General features: G+C 39.1%; 2 protein-coding genes across 3 annotated transcripts; both read right to left on the reverse strand.

Moving 5' to 3' along the window:
• Window positions 1-1172: 1172 nt before the first annotated feature.
• adhfe1 (alcohol dehydrogenase iron containing 1) lies at window positions 1173-12195 on the reverse strand. Of its 2 annotated transcripts, none has more exons than XM_088919761.1 (14): window positions 12087-12195; window positions 11496-11533; window positions 11074-11120; window positions 10920-10973; window positions 8480-8634; window positions 7895-8091; window positions 7495-7572; window positions 7137-7242; window positions 5914-6066; window positions 5285-5356; window positions 4827-4905; window positions 3858-3954; window positions 3068-3225; window positions 1173-2583 (listed from the first exon to the last, which is right to left on the reverse strand). In XM_088919761.1, the coding sequence occupies exons 1-14, from the start codon at window positions 12137-12139 to the stop codon at window positions 2500-2502; spliced, it is 1371 nt and encodes a 456-aa protein (XP_088775887.1). In that variant the 5' UTR covers window positions 12140-12195; the 3' UTR covers window positions 1173-2499. The 2 variants fall into 2 exon arrangements, with proteins under 2 accessions (XP_088775887.1, XP_088775886.1); XM_088919760.1 differs by having other exon boundaries at window positions 5258-5356; window positions 12087-12194.
• Window positions 12196-13455: 1260 nt separating this feature from the next.
• On the reverse strand, window positions 13456-15673 carry rrs1 (ribosome biogenesis regulator 1 homolog). The gene has a single exon (XM_088919116.1). It carries the CDS (start codon window positions 15671-15673, stop codon window positions 14573-14575), a length of 1101 nt encoding a protein of 366 aa, XP_088775242.1. The 3' UTR covers window positions 13456-14572.
• Between the last annotated feature and the right edge of the window lie 7073 nt (window positions 15674-22746).

A 22746-nucleotide genomic window follows, 5' to 3' on the forward strand; every position in this document is an offset into this window, starting at 1 on the left:
AAGCTGTGAAATGTTAAGCCAGTTAAAGGCAGTAAAATACCCTAAGACATTCTTAGCTCAAAGCTTCTCTTTACATAACAGTCTTCAAGTAATCCTCTGACCTAATCTTCTTAATATTAGATTAAATTAACTTCACTTTTGAGTAATTCTGTTAGAAGATTAATCATCTTCTATTTATTGCTCAACAACACAAGTGGTAGTTCAATACCTAACTCGTCATGGCTCTTAAAACAGGAACAAGCTAAGGTATTCCATCAAAGGAGTAGCAGTAACAGAAGTATACTGCATGCTTCTTGTTTTCAGGGGGAATATTTTCAAAGCGAAAAAGAGACTTTTGAAAACAGCTCCATTTAGATTTTAGAAACTGACAACTGTTCGACATGCTTTGTTGTACGTTTGTCAGTTCTTTCAAAGGCATCTCAAAATGGTTTTGCTTCCTAGGACAGATTTTTTTTCATTTCAGTAACATCTTAAAGATGATTCTCAGTGGAAGGGATACATATTTTTAAATTTTAACACTAAAATAAAATACCTTATATAAAAAACAATAAAAAAAGATCCACTGAAAAATACTGGAACTCCGAAGTAAAATCAGGTTTTATTTTATTTAAATCAGATTTCAAGTATTGGGAAACTTTCAATTTAACTAAATTACTGAAATGTTCAAGTACATGAATGTAAAGGCCAAACATTTATGATATTCCTCAACCCAAATGGGGGGATTTTGATTTAATACATACAGTATTCATAGGCAAATTTATTACTAATTTATAAATTATTTTCCTTGGAATTAAACTGTAGGATCGGACATGAGGTTGAGATACAAGACTCAAAGGGGTGAATACTTATTTTGCTTTGTATTTATAATTAATTTAGGAGGAACTGTAGAATTCTGTGTTCACATAATGAAGTGCTTTGTGTTGAATAATGGCAAAAATACTCAAATAAACACACTTAAGAAGATATATTGTAGAACAATCAAATGTGAAAAAGACCAAAGGGGGTGAATACTTTTGATAGCTACTGTAATTGTAAGTATTGTGGTTAACTAAAATTAATATGTTGTACTGTTAATATATTGTATTTTCTAGGTTTTTTCAAGGTCTGTTACTGAGAGATATGATGGCAGAATTGCAAGCAGTTCGCAGAGACAGACCAGAATGCAAAAATGATTAGAAAGGATAATTTTATTCGCAACATTTTGTTGATAAATATTATTGACAATAATTATAATTTATTACACCATGTAAAAATATGAGTGTTATGATAATGCAATTGTTTTGATTTAGGAACTACAAGAAATTGTGATTTAGTGATTAAAGTTCTCCTCTACTAAATCAGGTCTGCTTGAAAGCTCTTCCGAGGCTCTGGAGACAGTACGAATGCTGGTGGTCCACGTTATTTTGTTGTCTTGGATCACAGCAAAGTTGCTCACAAAAGAAAGGTATACCTGTATATTAAGTTTATTCTGATCTTGCACTACCACATTGCACTGACCAAAAAAACACCCTGTAACCAACTCATTTGCAACAGTTCACTCAATATATAACAATCACATCACTTTCATTAACTGCTTATCCAAATCACAGTCATGGTGACCCACAGTCACCCCAAGATGTGGGTTACACCCTGGACAGAATGCCAGTCCGCCGCAGGGCACTCACACAGACTCACATCAACTCATACAGTAACACTCTACAGGCATTTGGAGATACTGATACCTGAACAGCACAAATTTAGACACAGGAAGGAAACGGAGTACCTGGAGAAAACCTCATGCAGACATGGGTAAAGGTGTAAACTCCATGCAGACAGCACCCCAGGAGTTAAACCCAGGGTCTGCTGTGAGGCAACAATGGTAACTACTGCACCGCCTATTTGACACAAAATAACAAAAATAAAAGCCAAACATATTCAACCATCATTTGTAATTTATTTTTGATGAACTCATTCTGTTCACGGTTTTTCAGTACGCTAGTGGAAGGCTGGCTAATGCATGCGAGGGAGACACAAAAAGCAGATGCCTGGGATACTGGAAGCTGGCAGTACATTCAGAAAGCCAGTCTTGAAATTTGTGACAGCCCGGTCCAGACCACACCTACTGCCTGTAGGGGGATACAGTTTAATTATAACATAAATGTAACTTGATTGTTCTTTATGAAAAAAACGCCAGTTTGACCATTCTAATTATGATTACTAGTCCAACTGAGTAGCTTATTTCATTCAGAAGTAATGTTGTGAGATAATGTGTCTGACCCAGGACTCAGAGCGCCCTCTCTTAAATTTTAAGCTAAGTTCTGAGAAATCATTGTATTAAAACAATCTAAAGTAATTAAGACAAAATGAACATACTGCTTTTCTCTAGAATGTAGTGTTGAGAGCTGTGTGCCATTATCCAATACTGTAATTGCTACTGGTTTTCGCTCTTGGTCCAGACAATGATGAATCCTTAGCAATGCGGATGTGTAGCCGCTGACAGAGGGCAGAAGTGTCTCTGTTTCAGTACAGTTTCAGGGAGGCTTCGAAGAGGTCTGTCAGGTCTTCCTCTGTGTGGGCTCTGGGAGACAGTTTGGTCACTCTCTCCTATAGAAGGAGTGGTAAAATTACTATGTTATACTTGGCAGGATGTAATGCTAAATTTCTTACAAAACGAATACAGCACTGATAGTCTAGTATCCGATTGTCAGGATTCTGCATTGTAAGTAGAAAAACTGCAATACTGGGCAGTAACCATACTAATAAAAACAATACAAGGAGGTTTTTTCAAAGTTGTAACAAAAAGGCATCGTCTAGTGAAGGGTTTTAATATCCAATAATTAGTTGAGATTGTTTGGAACAAAGAAATAGAATTAATCTTTCTTAAATTGTATGAGGTAGTAAAATTTACTGTTTAATAAAGTTCATAATGTTTATTAGAGTATACCAGACGTTCTGAAAGATTAAAAATAGAACAAAAAGCTTTGGGACTTACAGTAACAACTTTACTACCCTATACTATATAAGTTCACAGAGATGAAATATAAAATTAGGCGAATAATATGAGAATACACTCTAACTTCAAAATTACCTGAGGAATAGTTCCTTTAACCAAGGCAGGAATATCATCTTTAGTGTAACCAATGGCACTTAAGCCATCATCAACATTCAGATCAAACAAAAACTTCCTCAGGATGTCTGACAAAATCAGCCCAGCATCTCCCTTCTTGGCATTCCGGACATCCGCTCCTGTAGCAAGACAGAAACCAGTCTGCTTAGCTCACTAGGGAGAGAAAATCTCTTCTTCACTCTGTGAAATCGTCCAAGTTTAGTCATTTATTGTCACTGCAGGATGTTGCTGAAAGCAACACACAAGTCCATGTGAACAAAGAGTATGGAGATATAAAATAAAATATTTTCAAGCAATATATTAAAAAATGACATGTTTTTTTTTTAAGGGATGAGGACACCCACACCCTAATACAACCTTTAGAGGACTTCAAGGGAATATATTACAAACCCACAATGTGCCACCTCAACCATGAATCTGATAAATAGAAATTCCCAGTGCATAGTAGCAGGCAATGAACTTTTATCTATTATTACTATATACAGAAAAAGTATACGCATATTCCTTTGTAATTTGCATTAGATACCCTGCTGCTGGTATTGTTTCTAAAATTGAAAGAAGAAACAGAGTGACCTGACACATCTGTCATCCATTCTGAAATATCAAGGTGTAACAAAATATCAGCCTACTAAAAGTGATCTAAGAAATGCGATGAGCCTGTCATTAAGCTTTTGTAATGTAAAAAAAACGGGAGAACATTTTAAGAGGAAGAAGACTTTTGCACAGCACTGTACAGTATGTACGTAGGCACCTAGTATTTCTGCTGCTTCCAGGTGACGCTCGGGACACATGCAGGCTGTGAAGGTGAAAACTGCAGGCGAGGTGAGCACCACTGACAGACCATGAGGCTGCAGGCGAAGAGAAGGATAGAACTTCATTAAGACACATAAATACTACAAAACTGATTGAACATATCATTTGGCAGAAACAGCAGAAGAACAAGAGCCTTGTGCTGATGTAACATAGACCAAGACAGGTGAATTAAAATTAAGAATTAAAACATCAATCCATCTTTCAGCACAGCAGACAGTGAAGAGATTGAGATCACTTTATCGGCCATATACAATTTCTTGCATTAGGAATTTGTCTTTCCGCATACCCCAGCTTGCTCTCCGTGAGATCTTTGATGAATGTGCTGAGAGGTGCTGAGAGGTGACAAGCCTGACTGTTGTAGAAAATACTGAATACTCCTTGAGACAGTTCAATTCCTCCAGACTTTTAAAATGGCACCTTTAAGGAGTCTCAAAAATCAGACCCTTCTGTTGAAACCTACTCTGTAAATACCACTGGTTCATGTCAGCTCAAAACGCGACCAAACATCCTCTATTTAAAGGACGTAATTTTAATATATCATCGATGGTAATAGCAACAATTCCTTTATGTGCATTTAGGATGCATGTGCACAGACCTTTTCTTCCCACTTTACACTTGGAAAGGGAGACACTTGTGGACCTGGGTGACATGCAGGAACCACATTAAAACACAGCAGAGCACCTCAGGTAGAGAAGTGAGGAGTTACATCATCAATTGAGTTAAGGGGATATTTTCGAGAAGCTGGACTGTGAAAACCCATCATGGCATTTAGCCAGGACACTAGAATAACACCCCTACTCTTACACACAGTGCCAAGGGATCTTTAATGAAGGAAGGTTTCGGACAATGGCCCCTCCTACAGTACAGTTTCCATACTGCGAACGTACAATTAAAAAAAGCAACATACGACTAAAGGATGGTCCACGTTATAGCCTTCTGCTCTGAAAGTCTTCACGTGTCCGGCAATAGGATAAGACATTCCGTGGCTTCATGAAATGAGAAAAGACCAATTTGCTTAGTTAATTCAACAGTCACAATATTTAAGTACAACAGTGATTACTTCAAGCGTATAATCGATCTGTACTATTTAAACATTTTAATTTACTACAACAGGTGGATGATGCAGAAGTCTCTTTTGTAACTTTTCGAACATGTTTATTGTTCTCCACAACATATTTATTGCTCTGTTATTATTTATTTTGTTTGTAATGTACGGTCTACATTGTGTGGTGTTGTATGGCATGGCTGTATTGTATAGATATGGCAATAAACTCCTCTACTCTCTACTCTACTCTAACTGAAGTCAAGTTACAGCAAAGCACATCTGTGAGGGTTTACCAGAGGTGAACCCCGGCGTTTCCAAACCCTATTCCTGCAAACACGCTGGCCAGGTGCATGCTGGACCGGGCCTCCAGGTCCCCCGGATCCCTCACTGCCCTGCAGACAGAATCACAGGCTGTAACCTCTCCAGCCCACGGCAGGAGCGCTTGTCCAAACTAAGTGCTGAGCAGCACACTTTTTCAGCACGTCACTGCAGCTGGTATGCTGCACTGTTTTAAGTCACACGGCAAGCCTGTATTAGCCTGCAGAAATATAAAACCCACATTCCACTGTTCAAAAATGTAAATTCATTAAAACACAAACATAAATGATGCATATAAAGTGTACTATGTATAAAAAACTTAAGAGAACATAAATCTAAGCTTATATAAAGAACATAAACTTCATATAAAGTTGTAATTATGTTGTCAAGTTTTCTTGTTGCTGTTAATTGTGGAGGTGTCAACTATGTAGGAAAATCTACGCTGAGCCACGTGGTCAAACAGAAGCAAAACGTTCCTCCCTTAATCTGCGTACTTTTGACAGTTTTACTAGTTTACTAGTGACAGACCAAGTCTGTCTAAAAGGAAACTCCAAAATACACTGGTATTAAAATAAAAACACCATAAGCAGAAAGACACCCAGTAAAGGAGAGCGGAGTGCCCGTTACATACCGTTTCAGGTACTTCGCCACAATGTGGAGGGCGTGTCTGGACCAGACGTCACTGATGGGGTTGCTGCCCTGGTAAGCAGGCCTGTGGATAGGGTTGGTGGGACAGGGGCTACGCAGGCTGAACGGCAGGGCTGTATACGATTCCAGGGCATGGCTATGCACAGAGACCAAAGAACATCTCAGTCCACTTCTTCCCCTTTCTTCAACAGGGGAAATGACAATGTCATGCTAATGAGTAACCAACAGGAGTCATGGATATGGTGGCGTTTTCAACATAAAGAACTGGCAGGCACCACCGAGCCCTGCAGTGAGGTGGACAGGAGCAGCTCATGCTGATGTTAACAGCCTCTCTAGCGTGGCTCATAGGATGGAAAAAAGCTTGCCGAGTTGACATGATTACATGCTTTAATTCCCTTTACAATAAAACAACATCTCTGGCCCTGAGATTTCTTTACGTTTCATAAAGAAATGTGAAAGCCTGTTACTTTATAAAACAGACACATATTTCCGACCTACTTTTGTTGTGTAAGGAGCATGTTTGCTATTCTTACACTACCCATTTATTATGAGAAAACTGCTTACTCCTTATTCCTAGAATAATTTCCTGGGAACATTGAAAGCACAGCACCTTGGAGTTCAGAAGGCACACCCACACATTTAGGGACACCAATTAACCTAGCCAGCACGTGGGAGGAAATCAGAGTCTTTGGAAAAATCCCATATGAACCTGGGAAGAACATGCAACCTCCACACCTCCTTGGTCTTCAACTTAACCCAGGATCCAAAAAACTGAGACGCCACTGTACTAATTCTTACACCAAAAAACTTGACAATTACAAACAATAATGTGTTTTCACAGACCATAAAATTACAGACACCATCTGTCTCCCAGATGCATCTAACCCTATTAATCTCCTCCTCCCTTATCTTTCTCCATTTGCCAGTAATGCTGCCATTGCCCACAATGACTGCAGTCTGCCTGATGAAAGCTTCATTTGTACTTCCAGTATCTCCACAGTATGATCAATACATTTTTAAGGTGAGAAATAATTCTGTAAAAAAGTGAAAAGAAATGTAAAAGTGACAACAGGTCACGCATTTCATTTTGTAAAATGAAGCATCTTTCTCCTTTCAGGTCGAGAAGCCAGTGTTAGGGAGCTTGTTATTAAAAAGTTCACAGTTCATGCCAAAAGCCATCAAAGGTAATCATAGTATAATACATACCACAGCACGTCAAAGCCACTGTTAGCAGCGACTCTCTGGGGCATGTGAAGAGTGTGCAAAGGATCCACCATCCCAAGTGTGGGTTTGATAGCTCTGCTAGCAATACCTTAGCAATGGACAATTGATACACAAGCACAGAGGGAAAAAGTACATCTGTATGAGGAATACTGCAGCACATTCATTGGTAATTGACAGTCTGCTTGCAAACATTGCATATGGAGATGATGCTTGATTTCAGTCAAATACAAACAGAATTAATAACTTAAAATAAAAAAATAACAATCAACGCTTAAATAAATAATAAATGTTTATTTAAATAAAAAAGGTTCTCGAAGGCAAAGGAATGTACAGTACCTACCAGTTTTTGCTTTCAAACTCTCAAAGTCAAATATTGCCACTCCAGTTGTTTCACTCCCTGTCCCGGCTGTTGTTGGCACTAGAAGAACCACAACCAATACCTGTATTTACAGCACTGTTCAGAAAATTAAATATTTTGTGTTCCATTCATTCTCAAGTCTTTTGCAGAGAGTGTAAATACTGCTCACTTGTGACTCTGTATGTCCTAACAGCATAGGACGCTTAAGAAAAGGAAGTCAAAAGAGACTTAAAACGGGTGATTTGGCTTCTTACCCAATTAACTTGCTCAGTAGTTTAATTAAGACGTCAGAGATCAAATGAAAATTAGGAGTCCGAGGCCCTTTCATGTTGCTCATCTCTAATCTAAAGGCAGTGATTTAAAATCTTATCTTCAACAATACCTGCGATCAGTGGCTTGAGCACAGCTGTGACTGCCTTTCCCTTCCCAATGGGAGCGTTGACAAAATCAAGGAAATCAGCCTCCGGGTGGCAGTCATACAAATTGGCTACTTTGCAGGTGTCAATCACAGACCCCCCTCCTACAGCTACATAGGCATCAAACTCCCCTTTCCGTGCAAAATCAATAGCCTCCTTAAAGCTGTAACAAAAAAAGAAAAGACATGTTTCTGCTCAAATCTGTAAAATGGGCTTTTAAAACTGGTTGTTGTCAGAGCTGTTTCTAAATAAATCTCAAACTGGATAATAAGGCATGATAGCACGATGGTATGGAGTGAAAAAACTTGAACATAAGTATGCAGCTTGTAGACTGTACAGTCTGCAGAGAGCTGTGTCACTGGAAGGTGCACATTACTAAAAATGACACGCGACATCGGGCCCTGAAGCACCGATCCTGAAGCCCAGAATGTGTCATTGCTGGCTCACTGGACTCACAGGTGTCCTTAAATCTCAGCTCTTATGGAGAACTGTCACTTAGGGACAGTCAACTGAATCATAAGGAAAACATGAGGAGCTAAGAGTGAACTGACCTGGCATCTGTGGGCTCCACCCGCACCTTGTCATAACACCTGAAATGAACCCCATGTTTCACCAGGGAGTCCAGGACGGCTGTGAGAGGGGGCAGCTGCGACAGGTTCTTATCCGTCATCAAGCATACATTCCTAGACCCCAGGTTCAGAAGGTCCTGCATAACCCAGCAGAATAAAGATGAAACGTCATTTTTTTTCTTAAATCCACATGGTGAATATGCATGTGTAAAATATAAAACAGTACAACAAATAAACAGCAACAATCTTCATTTGTGTTAAACCCTTATTAACACTTACTAATTAGTAAAGGTTCAGTCCACCTCTCTTCTGATTTTTTTGTATGCTTGAATTACCGCTGAACGACTTTAAAAAAGGTCTCTGTACTCCCAGAAATGAATGTAATTCTACATGCAAGTAAGCGTTGGCAATGGATGGTTCAACACTAATAGAGCATAAGTAAACCTCCTATTGTCTGTAGCCAGTTTGGCCCTTTTTACTCACTGGATTAACTGATATTTAATGAAAGAAACAAGGGTATTGGTTTCCATGACATATTTTATTCATTGAATAATCCATCCATTTTCTAACCACTTTATCCAGTTCATGGTTATGGGGGAGCTGGAGACTCGGCAAGCACTGGGCGTAAGGTGGGGTACACTCTGGATGGGAGGCCAGTCCATCACTGGGCAGTCACAGACACACCAGGGCAAATTTTCCCAGAAGCCCAAGTAACCTACCAGCCTACCTTAGTGCTGTGGGAGGAAACCGGAGAACCCGGAGGAGATCCCCACGAACATGGGGAGAGACATACAAACTCCACACAGACAGCAGCCCAGGTCCACACTCGAACCCAGGGCCCCAGCACTCCGAGGAAGCAATGCGGTGTGACAAGCCTGTTATTATTCTTTGTGCATAAAAAGATGCAATCTTTGTAACTAAAACCTAGCTATGCAATGCTCACAGAACTTTACACTTTTGAAAGAAAACCTTCTTGTAATTTTAATCACCTCTCGATTTTTTGGGGTCCTAACTTAATAATATGACACAGATGGATTATGCCTGTTAGTCACTGAAATGTGAAACCCCTGCTTATGAGGCATATAAGGCCTACTGATTTTCTGGGTTTTACAGTTGTATCTCTCTGTAATCCCCTCTCCAATCCTCCTGTTCAGCCAAACTTCCTATGCCCTGTTCATTCTCAACAATCAGTCCTCATTGGTGACATGAACTATACACGGCCCCGCACACCTCAAAATCTCCTCCTGCTGACACACCCGCTTAAACAGCACCTCTGATTTTTCTGGTCTCAGCTACATAATTACACTGCACTGCTCCAATATGTTTAAATTCTCAAACTTGTCATGTGCTAATTGCACCTACACATTACACTTGGATATGCATACTATCTGTAAACTGTATCAGTTCAGTTTCATCCTGTTTAACACTCGTCTTGCTCTTCCAAACTCTCCTAGTCTTCTAGTCATTTTTTAACATATTGTATCTGCATAATTGTTCCTTGTACTTAAAACTTACTGTAAATGTTGTATACACTACAAGTCACTCTGGATCAGGACATCTGCTAACCAAATATATATTTGCTTTATAATATGGATTCTAATGAATAACTGGAATTAATGTTAGAATACTATATATAGCAAATATAAACATCTGTTATTATTATACAGTATGCACCTTTTGAGACAGGATTTGAACTCGTGTGATCGAAAGTCACATTAGATAAACATGTCTGCCAACTTAAAAACTCTACACAAACCTAGTATATTGTTTAGTGGCATTGGGTTAAGTACCTAACATTCCAGATGCATATATTGGGGCCTACCTTGACAGGGAATGGCCTACCTTGACAGGCTGAAGGAACTAAACGATTTCTGTCTTCATTAGACAAGGTAATCAGGGGACTTGATACAAGTATTCATCAAGTGGGAGAACACTGGTGGTGGAGCAGAGTCCCCACTGCCTGTAAAGCGCTCTGAGTGGAGTGTCCAGAAAAGTGCTATATAAGTGTAAGGAATTAATAATAATAAGTATTCAAAATCCTCCAAGGCTTTCTTCAGAATGAACGCCAACCAGAGGACACAAGCAGAAATGATATACCACAGAAATTATATGGAAGTGCATTTGAAACTGATAACAGCAGTAACTGCTGACTAGAGGATTTTGGAACAAACTACCACGCCATGTAGCTGAAAACGAAACTTTCAAGAAACATCCGGATGGGCCCACCGATCAATTAACAACTAACTACTAAACAGGCTAGAGGGGCTGAAGGACCTTTTCAGATCTTCAGCGCAATATTGTAACTAACTCTAAAAAAGTAATTTATCAGTGAAAACAACTTAAATAATCTGGTCATGTTTGGCATATACCCAGAGAGAGATGGATTTAACCTCACAAATTTATGAAAAAAAAAACCCATTACCATTCCAATTTCTCTGGTAACCCCTTCTCCATATCTGATGTTTGAGCAGGCCATCTGAAATATAAGCAGGTAGAGTAAAAATGTTTCAGCACTAGTTTGCAGACCTTAAGCACAACTTTTAATCTACCGAGTTTACAACTTAAAAATCACATACCTCAAATGCATAGTCTGTTGTTTTTCCACTTGATGTATGCCCTGAAGCTAGAACACAGATTGAACTTTGTCATGAAAAGTTAAAACTGTACAGAGAGCACTGGAATGTATACTGAATCTGAATAAATCTAATCTTTTCTACCAGAGTGTAGATCTAAGATTAACAGAGCAGCAGCAAAACTACTATATATATATAATTTCATTTTTTTGTAGTTTTCCTCATTTTCTGTTTCGTTTTTATTAATCTTCTGTACTGTTTCAACTTCAGCCATAAAACAAATAAAAGGTCCCATCTAAAGATTTTTAAACACACTTTTAAATAAAGTTTAAACACAGCATTTTTACTTCAGAATAATTTTAATCCTTTGTCATTTGCCAACAGTACCGGGTTCAGTTTTAACGCAACTTCGTATTACAAAATACCTTGATAATAGCTGTGAGAATGTGCAGGACATCTGCATCTGTGATAAAACAGGAAAAGAAGAATTCAAAAAATCAAATAGAGTGTACATATTTTATTTAAATATTTACTATACTTGCTTTTACATGTGGTAATTTATTGAATTCTGCTTTTAAGACTAATGCATAATTTTCCCAACGTAAAGGCCACCCATCTGTCAAAAAAATGACACCTCTCGCATGTCTGGGGTTTGTGCAGGTTCTGTTCTACACTCGCCTGCAAAGTCGTTACTTTGAAGTGTAACTTCAGCTTTTCTTTCAATATGTCAATATTCAGCTTTATCGACTGAATGTATGACTGTTTATAAGGATCGTTTTAACGAACAACCACAATGAATATTTTTTTAAAACAAACGAACAAATAATCTTGAATATTACCGAATTATTTGTTTTTTTCTCTGAATTACATGGCTCTAGGAATTGCACACATTTAAGCAAGTAGCACGACTGGGTAAGTATGCGTTACTGCGTAAGCAAACATTAGCATGTTTACAGGTGGAGACGTTTCTGTATAACCAGTAAACCCCATTTTCGGATTTATGCAAAGAAACTTACGCAGCCCTTTCCAATTGCCTGAGCAACTGCACGACTCTCTCACGTCCTGCCATTGCAGGCGAAGTTTGTTTTTAATTTTTTTTTGCAGGCGAAGTCTTCCAAGAGCTCTCCGGCGGAAGAATTATGGGATATAGGAGGACCGTTGAGGCGAAACCATAGCGGTGCACGTTAACATGATCACATTTTTCGTTTATATTTATTTGGCATTTTAGACTTCTCTAGTACACCGGCACCTCAGCAGTGGACATTAATGTGTCGGTCTATAGTGTAAAGGAACATTTAGACAATTTATGTAAATTAATTTCGATAATTTATGTAAAAAAAGTCATAAATGTATGTTATGTAATTTTAATTCCGATTATGTGCTGTTCACGACTGGTGCTACTTGCGGACTCTGAAGCCTCATTTTCTGCAGTACTCAATAAGTCGGCAAATTAAAATTAATTTGTATCGACGTCTTTTTAAAACTTATTCTTCTCGTTTTGAGACCTAAGATGTGGCTGGCACTCAATACACTGGACATCAGTGGCTGGTGTATTTACTGTACAGAAAGTTTTGACTGGAGAGAAAGGACAATTTCTGCCTGTCCGTGTTAAGCTTTGTTGAAGCTGCGACGACCTCTAGCGGTAAGAAAGGCAGACAGCTCGTCCATTAACTTCCAAAACGTTTGCATGCGAGACAGTCGCGCCGTTTGGTCTTACAGGACATCCTCAACTACCCGATTTTATAGGGCAGAAACAGCAGTGATAAATTAAACACATTGGTCCAATTAAGGGAACTCCACCCCTTGAGAATTTCAGGGGATTCTGATGTTTGCCACAAGTTCTTTCTAAATTAATCAACACATCAGTTTTAATTGATCACTTGTCAAGCCAGGTCATGTAGAAAGTGATGGTTTAATGATTACTTATAAAAGCTGCTGGTTTTGAACGCCCCAGAACCAGCATTAGTAACCCTTAACCTAGGGAAACCCAAACTTAGCCGTTGTCATAGTAACTGTGGCATTCCACTTACACATTTACTTATTTATCTGTAGACCAATTTTAATCTCCAACACAAGGTTAGGGTTAATATGATTAATAACATGTTGATAAGATTACAAGGCCATGTTATAGAAGTACACCAAAACAGCATCAAAATGTATATTAACAGATTTTTAATCTTTTATCTTCAAACTTCACTTTAGCTAAATGTTTGCTTTCAAGAGGGGAAACCGATTCTCTCATACAGTTTTGCATAGATTTCAGATCTTAAATGACATAAGGTACCACTGTAAAAATGAACACTAGTGATTATTAAAACAGCACCACCCATACACAGTAAGACCCAATTAAGATTGTACAAAGAAAATGAACATTTCCACAGCAACTGTTTGGTGAACGTTTATTCATAAGCCACCAACTTCAAATACATTCTGTAATATCAGGCTTATGCACACCTTGAATATTCAGATTCCCACGTCTGACACTTCATTTTCTTAACTTTAGGCACATGTATGAATGCTGGGCCTTCACATTATCACACTTTAAGCCCTTCAAACAAATTAGAAAGATCTTTGAACACATAAAAAAGTCCATTAACTGTAAAAATACTATCCCATGCAGAATTTATTCAGAATACAAGTAGTACAGAACTTTGAATATTTGTTACTCCCTGTCAGAAGTGGAAAACACAGTCCCCCATTGTATGTATAGTGATAGTATAGAGCCCGTCTAGGGCCTGTAATCAAGTGCATTTCTCCCAGTCAGGTCAGCAAGTTAGATCTAAAGTTAACCTAACCTAAAGTTAGACCAAGGCCAATCTTAAAACCGACAAAACGACAGGCATGACAGATTTCCGCTGCACAGCAGTTACAGCTATGTCGGGTACCAGATATCACTAGCTTATTTTGACTCAATCTAGATCAAGACTAAGGTCGCAATTATATAAACTATTCTGTTTCATAAATACCTGATGTAAAAGAGAATGCAACTCGGATATCAATTAAAACATGCTGCTGTACAATGGAATCTGAACTGTATTCAGGTCTTCTACATTTACACCCATTTATCATTTGTTAACAGATGGGCATTCTACATGAGGTAAATGAACAAAAAACGATTTGGACGAAGGGCTTTCAGAGCTCAAAGCGAAAACAACACACGATTCTACGGAGAGACTTAATATTCAGTCGAGAGAAATTTCACTCATCCAGCGAATTGTCACGCACAGTACCGTACACTGCAAAACAAGCAAAGCAAGGCATCGTATCATGTGTCCTATTAACCATCGCATACAAAAATATTTAACCTAGTGCACAGTTCATTGATGTGCGTCCCATTAAACGTGAAACCAGTTCCACGGGGCCTCACGGTTATTTCTTTGGGGGGGAACAAGGCACCAAGGTTTGTAGAAAAAGTTCGTTCTGTACAGAACACCGAATGACGACTGCATTTAGACACGCTCTTTTTCCACGCGAGGCAAAAAGCGAGAAGCCCGTGGCGCCTCTATCGCTTCCCTTGCTTCATGCGTGGCTTTCTGTTCTTGCCTCCGCCTCCAGCGCGTCCCTTTTTCCCCTTTCCTTTCCCAGAAAAGTTACCCTTGCGGCCTTTTTTCCCTGGCGTTTTCCTCCTCTTGGACCCCGACTCCACATCCTCTTCCCTCATCTGCTTGTTGACGGCTTTGGTGATGTCCAGCCTGGGTTTCTTGCCGTCCATGATCTTGAGCATGTCCAGCTGCTTCTGCTTCTCGCTGGAGAAGTCGCCGATGAGGGGCTGAAACTTCCTTTTCTTCCCCGTGTTTCTAGCCGGCTTCTCCTTGGGTAGACGGTCTTGAAACTTTCCCACGGAGGCCGTGGACGTCTTGGCCACCTGCATGGCCATCTGCAGCTCCGCTTTCGACTGCTGGCCGGCGGGCGTCAGCCCAGCGCCGGGCACTTTGATCTTCTGCGCCCGGGCGATGTTCTTCAGCCGGTTCAGCTCGTTTTTGGCCACCCTCTCTTTCTTGGCCTTTACGCGCTTGGCGAACTGGTCCTCGTTGGGGTCGGCGGTCGCGGGAACCTCGATCAGCCACTCTTTGGTGTCGTCATTAGCTCTCTTGTAGCCCCATCGCCTTTTCCACTCCTTGTGTACGTCGTCCCACACCAGGTTGGTTTTCTTCTTCTTCTGGATCCCCTTCAGCTTGGCGAATTCTTCCCATTTGGTCGGCGCCCTGGGCTTAGGCACCGGTTTCTCTCTCGGCAGCCGAGTGGAAGGGTCGGGTAGCTTGGCCACTATCACCTCCTCGACCCTCTCTGTGGGCAACTTCCAGAGCTCATTGATGAGCAGCTGCGTGTTGCCCCGGGCGAGAGAGCGCAGGAACTCCTCTTTTTTCTGCTGCTTGAACTCTCGGACGTCGGGAGGATTTTTATCGGATGCAAGCAAGTTCCCCAGGTCGAACTCGAGTTCGAGTTCTTTGTGGACCGAGATGCTTTTGAGTTTTTCGGCTTCTTCTTTCTCGGCTCTGGCGAGCACGTCTTCCACACTGCAGGACGCCATGACGGTCTCGCTCTCAAAGGAAGCACGCTGGAGCCCGTGGGAAAGGTCAAACGACTGTTTCCGGGTCTCCATGGATGTGATTTTACGTGCAGGTTCCGCTATGTGGCGCTATTTAACCGTAAATACGAAATTAAAATAAATATATATTCAGCCGTGGTGGAGAAATGCGCATTTCAGGCGTTGAAAAGTATATCGAAATTTCACAAGAAAAAATATAACCAAAATAAATTACAGTTGTTGTTAAACTACTATTAAACACCTCTAATCTTTCTATGCAAACCAGTCGTGAAAATGGATTTCTTTAATAATACTCATTAATACATTAATAATCATTAAAGGACTGAGCCTTCATATTCTCATAGTATCTCACCCTTAGTCAAATTGCCCATGACTTCATAAATATTTCCCTTCCACCCCCTGTAACTATACCGTAGCTAGGGCATAACCCGATACATAGTTCTTTAGCCTGGTTAAATAAACCAATATAGTTTTAGACCGAGCTGACTATGTCGAGTATTATATAGACTACGCCACACACGAGTTAATGTTTTGATAACTGGAGTTAATATAATTTTCTCACCTGACCCCGGGCTCTTTAAATTCTTTTTTTTTTCAATGCGGAGTTTTTTTTTAAGTTCTACTGACAAACACAGAGAAACATTTTTTTAACGGAGTATGGCTTCTTTTAAAAAGTTCTAGTTAACTTTTTAAAAATCTTTATTTTCGAACCATACTTATATATTTTTATTTTAAGACATACTTAAGTTTGTCTTTTTCCAAGAAATAGATGTTAATCAAAACCATACGATAATCCTATGAATGATCTTTTAACAGCCTAGTTTACTTAAAATGAATAAACAAAATCGTAAATAACTCTCCATAGTTTCAAGCAACTTTAATTTCTGAAAGAAAAGTGGCGGTCAATAATAAGAAAAATGCGTTTTACTTCAAGGGAAAAAAAATCGTTTAGTTTGTCTGATTTAAACAGTGCTAATCCCAGACAGTCTGCTTGCATTTCACACTGAAGAGTCAGGAATGAAACGCATATTGACTAGCTCTTGGTGAATGGAGCTGGAACCAGTCAATGTGCCACATATAAAACAAGTTGAAACACAACATATACAGTTTGTAAGCTCCAAAGGCTTGCCAGTCCCTGTATCTGCTGCAGTGTCTCTCTCCAGGCCTGCCACTAGAGTAAACCTAACCTGGGGATGCAGAGATGAAATGTAATGTCAGTGTCAAAAAGAGGGGTCATTTTACAGTGCTGGCATACATGAACTGAAAGTCTGCACACCACATTGCACATTACTTTCTTAGAACACTGCCTCCCTGGCGACTCTGCATAAAGCCTTTGTACATTTGTCCCCCGGCTACATCATTCATATGGTAGGTTTTTAAACAAAACCACTATAAAATCAGCAGGTTTCACAGGCACACATCAAAGTGATTACAGATCTTGCGGTCGATGAAAACCAAAACGGTCATCCTAGTTCTTTCAAACACTGTCCAACTGGGCCTAATGTATAAAGTCGGTATTGAACATTTTTTTTTTTAAATTGGCTTTAATTCATTTTGTGGAAAGTGCACACTGTGCCTTTGTTTTAAGGTCCTTAAGAGGAGCACAAACATACTGATCTGGAAATTGTTGTAGAGGAACTCTGGTGTGGTTCCATTTACTTGGAAGGGAAACATACTGTAATATAATACTGAGACAGTAATATCTTGCTCATATTTCTGCCCAGTCCTATATATTATTTACCTTATTCAACAAACTGTACATACATACTGTAAGCATGGTATGAAGTGTGTATGTTTGCAATTACTTGGTGAGTGAAAGGACTACGCAGATAAAGTGATCTTATTATTCTTTTAGTGGAAACATATTTAGTTAATATTGTTTTAGACATTTCACAGCCCAAGCTATGCAACCGTTTTCCATTCAGTTGATAAATTTGAAATTGCAGTTTTGAACTTTTTTTTTTACTTCTGTGCAGGATTTCTCTTTTTACTGTGTAAGAAAGCAAACACTTGTTTTACAAAAGAAATATTGCAGTGAAGAAGTTAGACAAGGGCATAAATAATATTATTGCTATTAAATTCTAACAACAATTTGTTTGGGAAGCTTTTAGAGATTATTTTGTGTTACAAACTGATAACCTAAAGACTGGCAGTGCTGTAAAAAACTGTGAAACAAAATAACCCTACTTGAAAAAAACAAACAATGTTGTGTACTGCATCCTGAATAAAGAGGTCCCAAACTACAGGGGAAAGTGGAACAAACCAGCTTGCTTTAAAAGAAATAATTTTATTTGGGACTTTGCCTCTGTGTAGCCATGCCTTTATATCAGATGCTCTGATCCACTTACTTTCCTCCATATCTTTTGCTGTATGAGTTTCCTCAACATGCAGAACGCTTTAAACTGAGTCAAACATTTTCAACTTTCAATTCTACAATTTGTTAGAAGAAAAAGAAAAAAAAACAAGATTGAGAAAGATGCTACCAGCAAAAGACTCAAGGGTGAAGTTCTACTGCTGGAGCCCATCTCTTTCTTCAAAGAGTGCCAAGAAACAAGGATTTTTTGTTCCATGTGACACTGGTCCTGTCATCATAAACCACTTGTCCCATGTGGCTCACCATCAGTAGCATCAGTAGTAGTGATTCAGAAAGCTTTTTATTGTGTGCTCTAGCTGAGCCACACTTCTCAATGAGTCCAAAATTACAGCAGGGGTAATTATTTCCATTTGGGAATGAGTACACAGGCTTTGAAGTATAGCCCCTTCACAGACAGTGGAGATGTCTTGGTAAGCAGTGGACAAAATCACTATGGGGTGAAAATACTATGATAGGTTTCTTTGGCTAAATTGGAGTCAGGCTCCAATAACTATAATTCTAACATTGATCTACATCGACAGCCATTCTACTGAGAGTGCGCTTTTAGCCTTTCATTCCCAACCCATTCAGGTTTCCAAGTATTTTCTTTCTTCATAATTTACAGTATATGCTAGATAAAAATTGCTATGCAGAGGTGAACATATAAACTACAAGCCAGACCATTACATATTACATAGATATTACATAAATAGATGCTTTATTGTCCACTGCTGTGGAAATTTGTCTTTGGCTTCTTTCACAGAAGTACAAAACACACAAGCAAAACATAAGAGTCACATAAAATCAAAACAACAGTGTGTGATACATAAATATACAGATAAATACATATTTAGAGGGGGGACTAGATTTAGATACCTTCGTTAAGTAGTTTTATTACAAGGGGACAAAGGACTTCTTATAAATGTTTTTATTTGAATTTGGTACCCTATACCGTCTTCCTGATGGGAGGATTAGGAATTGGGAATGGAGTGGGTGTGTGGAGTCAGCTGTGATGTTCCTGGCCATTCTGAGAACTCTATTATGATGTAAGTTGCAGAGCTGGGGTTGCTGTTGCCCAGTTATTTTTCCTGCCATTTTCACAATCCTGGACAGTTTAGGTTTCCATACCAGACTGGCATGTTAAATCCCAGGATACTCCCAACAAGGCTTGTATATGCCATCTCTAGGATATTATGATATTAGAACATTAAAGTTCTTGAGTCTTTGAATTAAAAACATCTCTGATTTGCTTTTTAAAAAATGTTGTCTGTATTCTCAGTGTAACTTTGCCTCTGATCAATATGCATTCCCATATACTTTAAACTCCCCACAACCTCTACAGACTGACCATTGAGTACTATTGTCTGCAAAGATTGCCCTCCATCGGTTTTAGCATTGAAAAGAAGCTCTTTAGTTTACAGAAAACATTCATCTGTCCACTTTCAGTCCTGGTTAGGATCATGGCGTTACAAAAAACATAACAGCATGAAAACACAAGAACAAATCAGACTGAGATGATGCCATCAGTACCAGCAAAGCTCACTAGTGTTCTTTAAGACATTTGAGCATGTGTATATAAAGGCATCATGCTATGGTCAGTGAGCGCACTACCTACAAATGTATTATACAGAAATAATCTTTTTCCTTTGAGTTGCTAAATGTAAAAACAACACCAAAAAAAAAACAATTGTTTTTTAGAAAGAAAGTGTTCCAAAGTCTGTGCTGTTGCTAACAGCTCAGACATATATGCCCTGTATTGAAACTGCCCTTTGTGGAAACATCTGACTGTTTCTTATGACTAAGATGGAAGAGACCAGGATACTGCAGTTTTTTATTGTCAGCAATGAATACCACTACCTCCATTTATTAAGCAGTTTGAAAATGAAACAGAAAAAAAGTTGAGAAGCACAATCATATAATACCTTTATAAAACATCATGGACTGAGGAAATCATGCTGCTTTTAAAATATAGTACAAAATATATTACATTGTACTGAAATATTTTAGTAATGTAGTACACGTATTTTACATAATTAGTTACACAATGCTAACCATTTCACCTGTCTAACTAGGATGACACAAGTAGCTGGGACATGCTTGTTGAAAATGGCTGAGCTTACGATCCCTCTGGGGCGATTTCAATGTGTGCATCCCCCTAACCCCTAAGCACGAAGTGTGAAAACGTGTGACAACGTGCGTGGCAAGAAATGTGTGTGTGAGTTTGCACATGCAAAGGTGATGTTTGCACAAATTACAGGCACACAGATTCGTCAGTATTAATCTCACAGCAGTTATGTCATGGTTCAGTGGCCTTTAGCCACCTGGAGTTACTCAGGGGTGTCCAGAGTTCATTCACCTACCATGGCCATACTCCAGTGGCACTGTCCTCTGATGGAAGAATTTAAGAAAGGAGACAGATGAGAGGTGGCTACTCAGCCCAGCTTAGCCCATCACTTGACAGTTTTGTCAATGCTTTGGAGCATGTTGACAACTTGCATCATCCCCCCTTGTTGTATTTGCTGTTTAAAATGAAAAAAAGGCAAGCCTACAATTTGTACTGTGTCACTGAAGACGTTCATTTGCATGACTCAGTCTGTGGATCAACATACTGTAGATAGGAAAATGTTTGTACAGGACGAACATTGTGTTTTTAGATGAATCCCATCAGAAAAGTGTGTAACTCATTTTTGCAGGCTATTCTCTGTTCTGGGCAGATGTCTGAGGTCTGCTTACAGGAATGACAATTTCCAAAATTGGAAATGTTTGTTATTTGGTGGTGTTGGGATCAGTGTGAGCTTTGTTGTCAGTGTTTGTCCCACTGCACAGCGATGTGTAGGATTTGTGTCCCTTCTGTTGCTACACTAGCAACACCTGACGTCAAAGTGATTCTTTAAATTTTCAGCTCATGCTTCTGTCCTAACATGACAAGGGCCACCCAAAGCTTTCCACATTAAACTGTGATCAGTGTCCTGCTGGACACAGTGCTGGTACTCCAGGTTTGAACGCAACTGTGGGACAAGATGGCTAGACTCTTTCATTAGCACCAAACACATTTTCTGTACAGTATTTGCCTTACAGATTGAAAGAAACAACATCCCTGGGGTACATATTTCATGCCCCTATCAGTCTCTGCCAAGCCAATTCAATTCAACTTTATTTGTCATTATACTTACACAGGTGAATAGTACAGTGAAAAGTGTTTCTCATTAGTCACTCAGGTGCAGTATATAAATAGAACAGAAGATAAGACAATAGACAGTAACACAACAATAACAGTGTAATAACATAACAGTGTAATCAAAACTGCAAATATGCAAACAGAGAAAAGAATACAACAGGACAAAGAGTGCAAAAGTAATTTGGGGAACAGTTTTGTTTCCAGTGAAGCTAACAGTTGACTTCAAGACATGGCTTGTATACCTTGGGGTTCTTGACCACACCCACCTGAATCAGTGGAGCTATACGGCATGTGACTTTTAAACCTTTTAAGAAAATAAATTACTGCAGAATCTTAAAAACTCTCCACATGTATCCCTTCTAATGATCGTCATACATTGAGAGTAAAAATAAAGAAACTACAGATAGTGCTGAAAAAAATACAACTGCAATCAATCAATCAGTTTGTAATCCTGTGTGATACTGTTTTCCTGTACAGTATGTGTTACTGTGACCCCGCCTGGCAGGCTCAGGTGAACAGTTACAGGTATAATAGATGCTTAAAGCAATTATGAGACAAAGAGAAATTACTCTTTTTTACAGTGCAAGCAAAGTGCTCAACTAGATTCTCCGTAGCCAGGCCGCTACTTACTGGCTCTAAAAAAAAAATCTTTCTCTGCAACTTTCAGACTCACAGAGTTCTCCCGTATTCACATCGAAGCTTTTTTTCTCCCTCCCTCTGTTCGTCCATCTGTCTGTCTGTCCATCCCTCGCTCTAGGGCAGATTACAAATCATTCTGCTCTCTGTCCCTAGATGGCAGATAAAGACCAGCTCCCTGCTTCCTGGTTTTTAAACTGTCACCTGACCAGCTGTCTGAAACCAGTTTGTCAGGTGACTAAGGATGGCAGGTCATTCCCTACAGACTTCTGGGGACACTTAAATAACTGTACTCGTGCATACTCTTCCATTGAGGTTATCATAAGGCTATCTCTTAACCTGACTCACTCAACACTCCCAAAAAACCCCCAATACAACCTTGTAGTCTGCAGACCTAATCCTCCCTACTTAATTGTTTGCCCCCTAATAAAATTGTTCTTCAAATGTCAGCAAAGAGAAAAGAGTCATATTTGAGGACGTTTGCAAATACATTTCCTAAAAGTTTTCCCTTGTAAGGGTTTACTTTAAAAAAGTCTTAAATTCATGTTTGAATTCAACCATCTGGACCTAACTGGTGAAGGCTGGAGATTTATTTTGTTGTTCTGTAATCAATATCCAAAATCTGCACATTATAATGACTGAAGCGAAGGAACAGTAAGTGAATTTAGTAAGTGCCAATAAACAGATTCTAGTATTTAAAAATTGTATTGACAAAAGAGAACTGAGTCTGGCATATAGATTTATTCAAGGACAAAAAAACTAATTATTTAAATTGATGCATTTGTGGATGTTACATTTCATACAGTAGGGGGCATCTTTGCGTTACACAAACCGATCAATAGAAATCGTGGGTGTGAATGAGTTGTCATGAAAGTTTTTCTTGTTTTAATACTATTGTGATAGAATATTTGTGTATTTCTTCTAAACCTGAGCGTTGCTTAGGGAAATTCAATACAAAGA

This window comes from Atractosteus spatula, chromosome 6, assembly GCF_055471065.1.
Source record: "Atractosteus spatula isolate fAtrSpa1 chromosome 6, fAtrSpa1.hap1, whole genome shotgun sequence".
Taxonomy (NCBI): Eukaryota; Metazoa; Chordata; class Actinopteri; order Semionotiformes; family Lepisosteidae; genus Atractosteus; species Atractosteus spatula.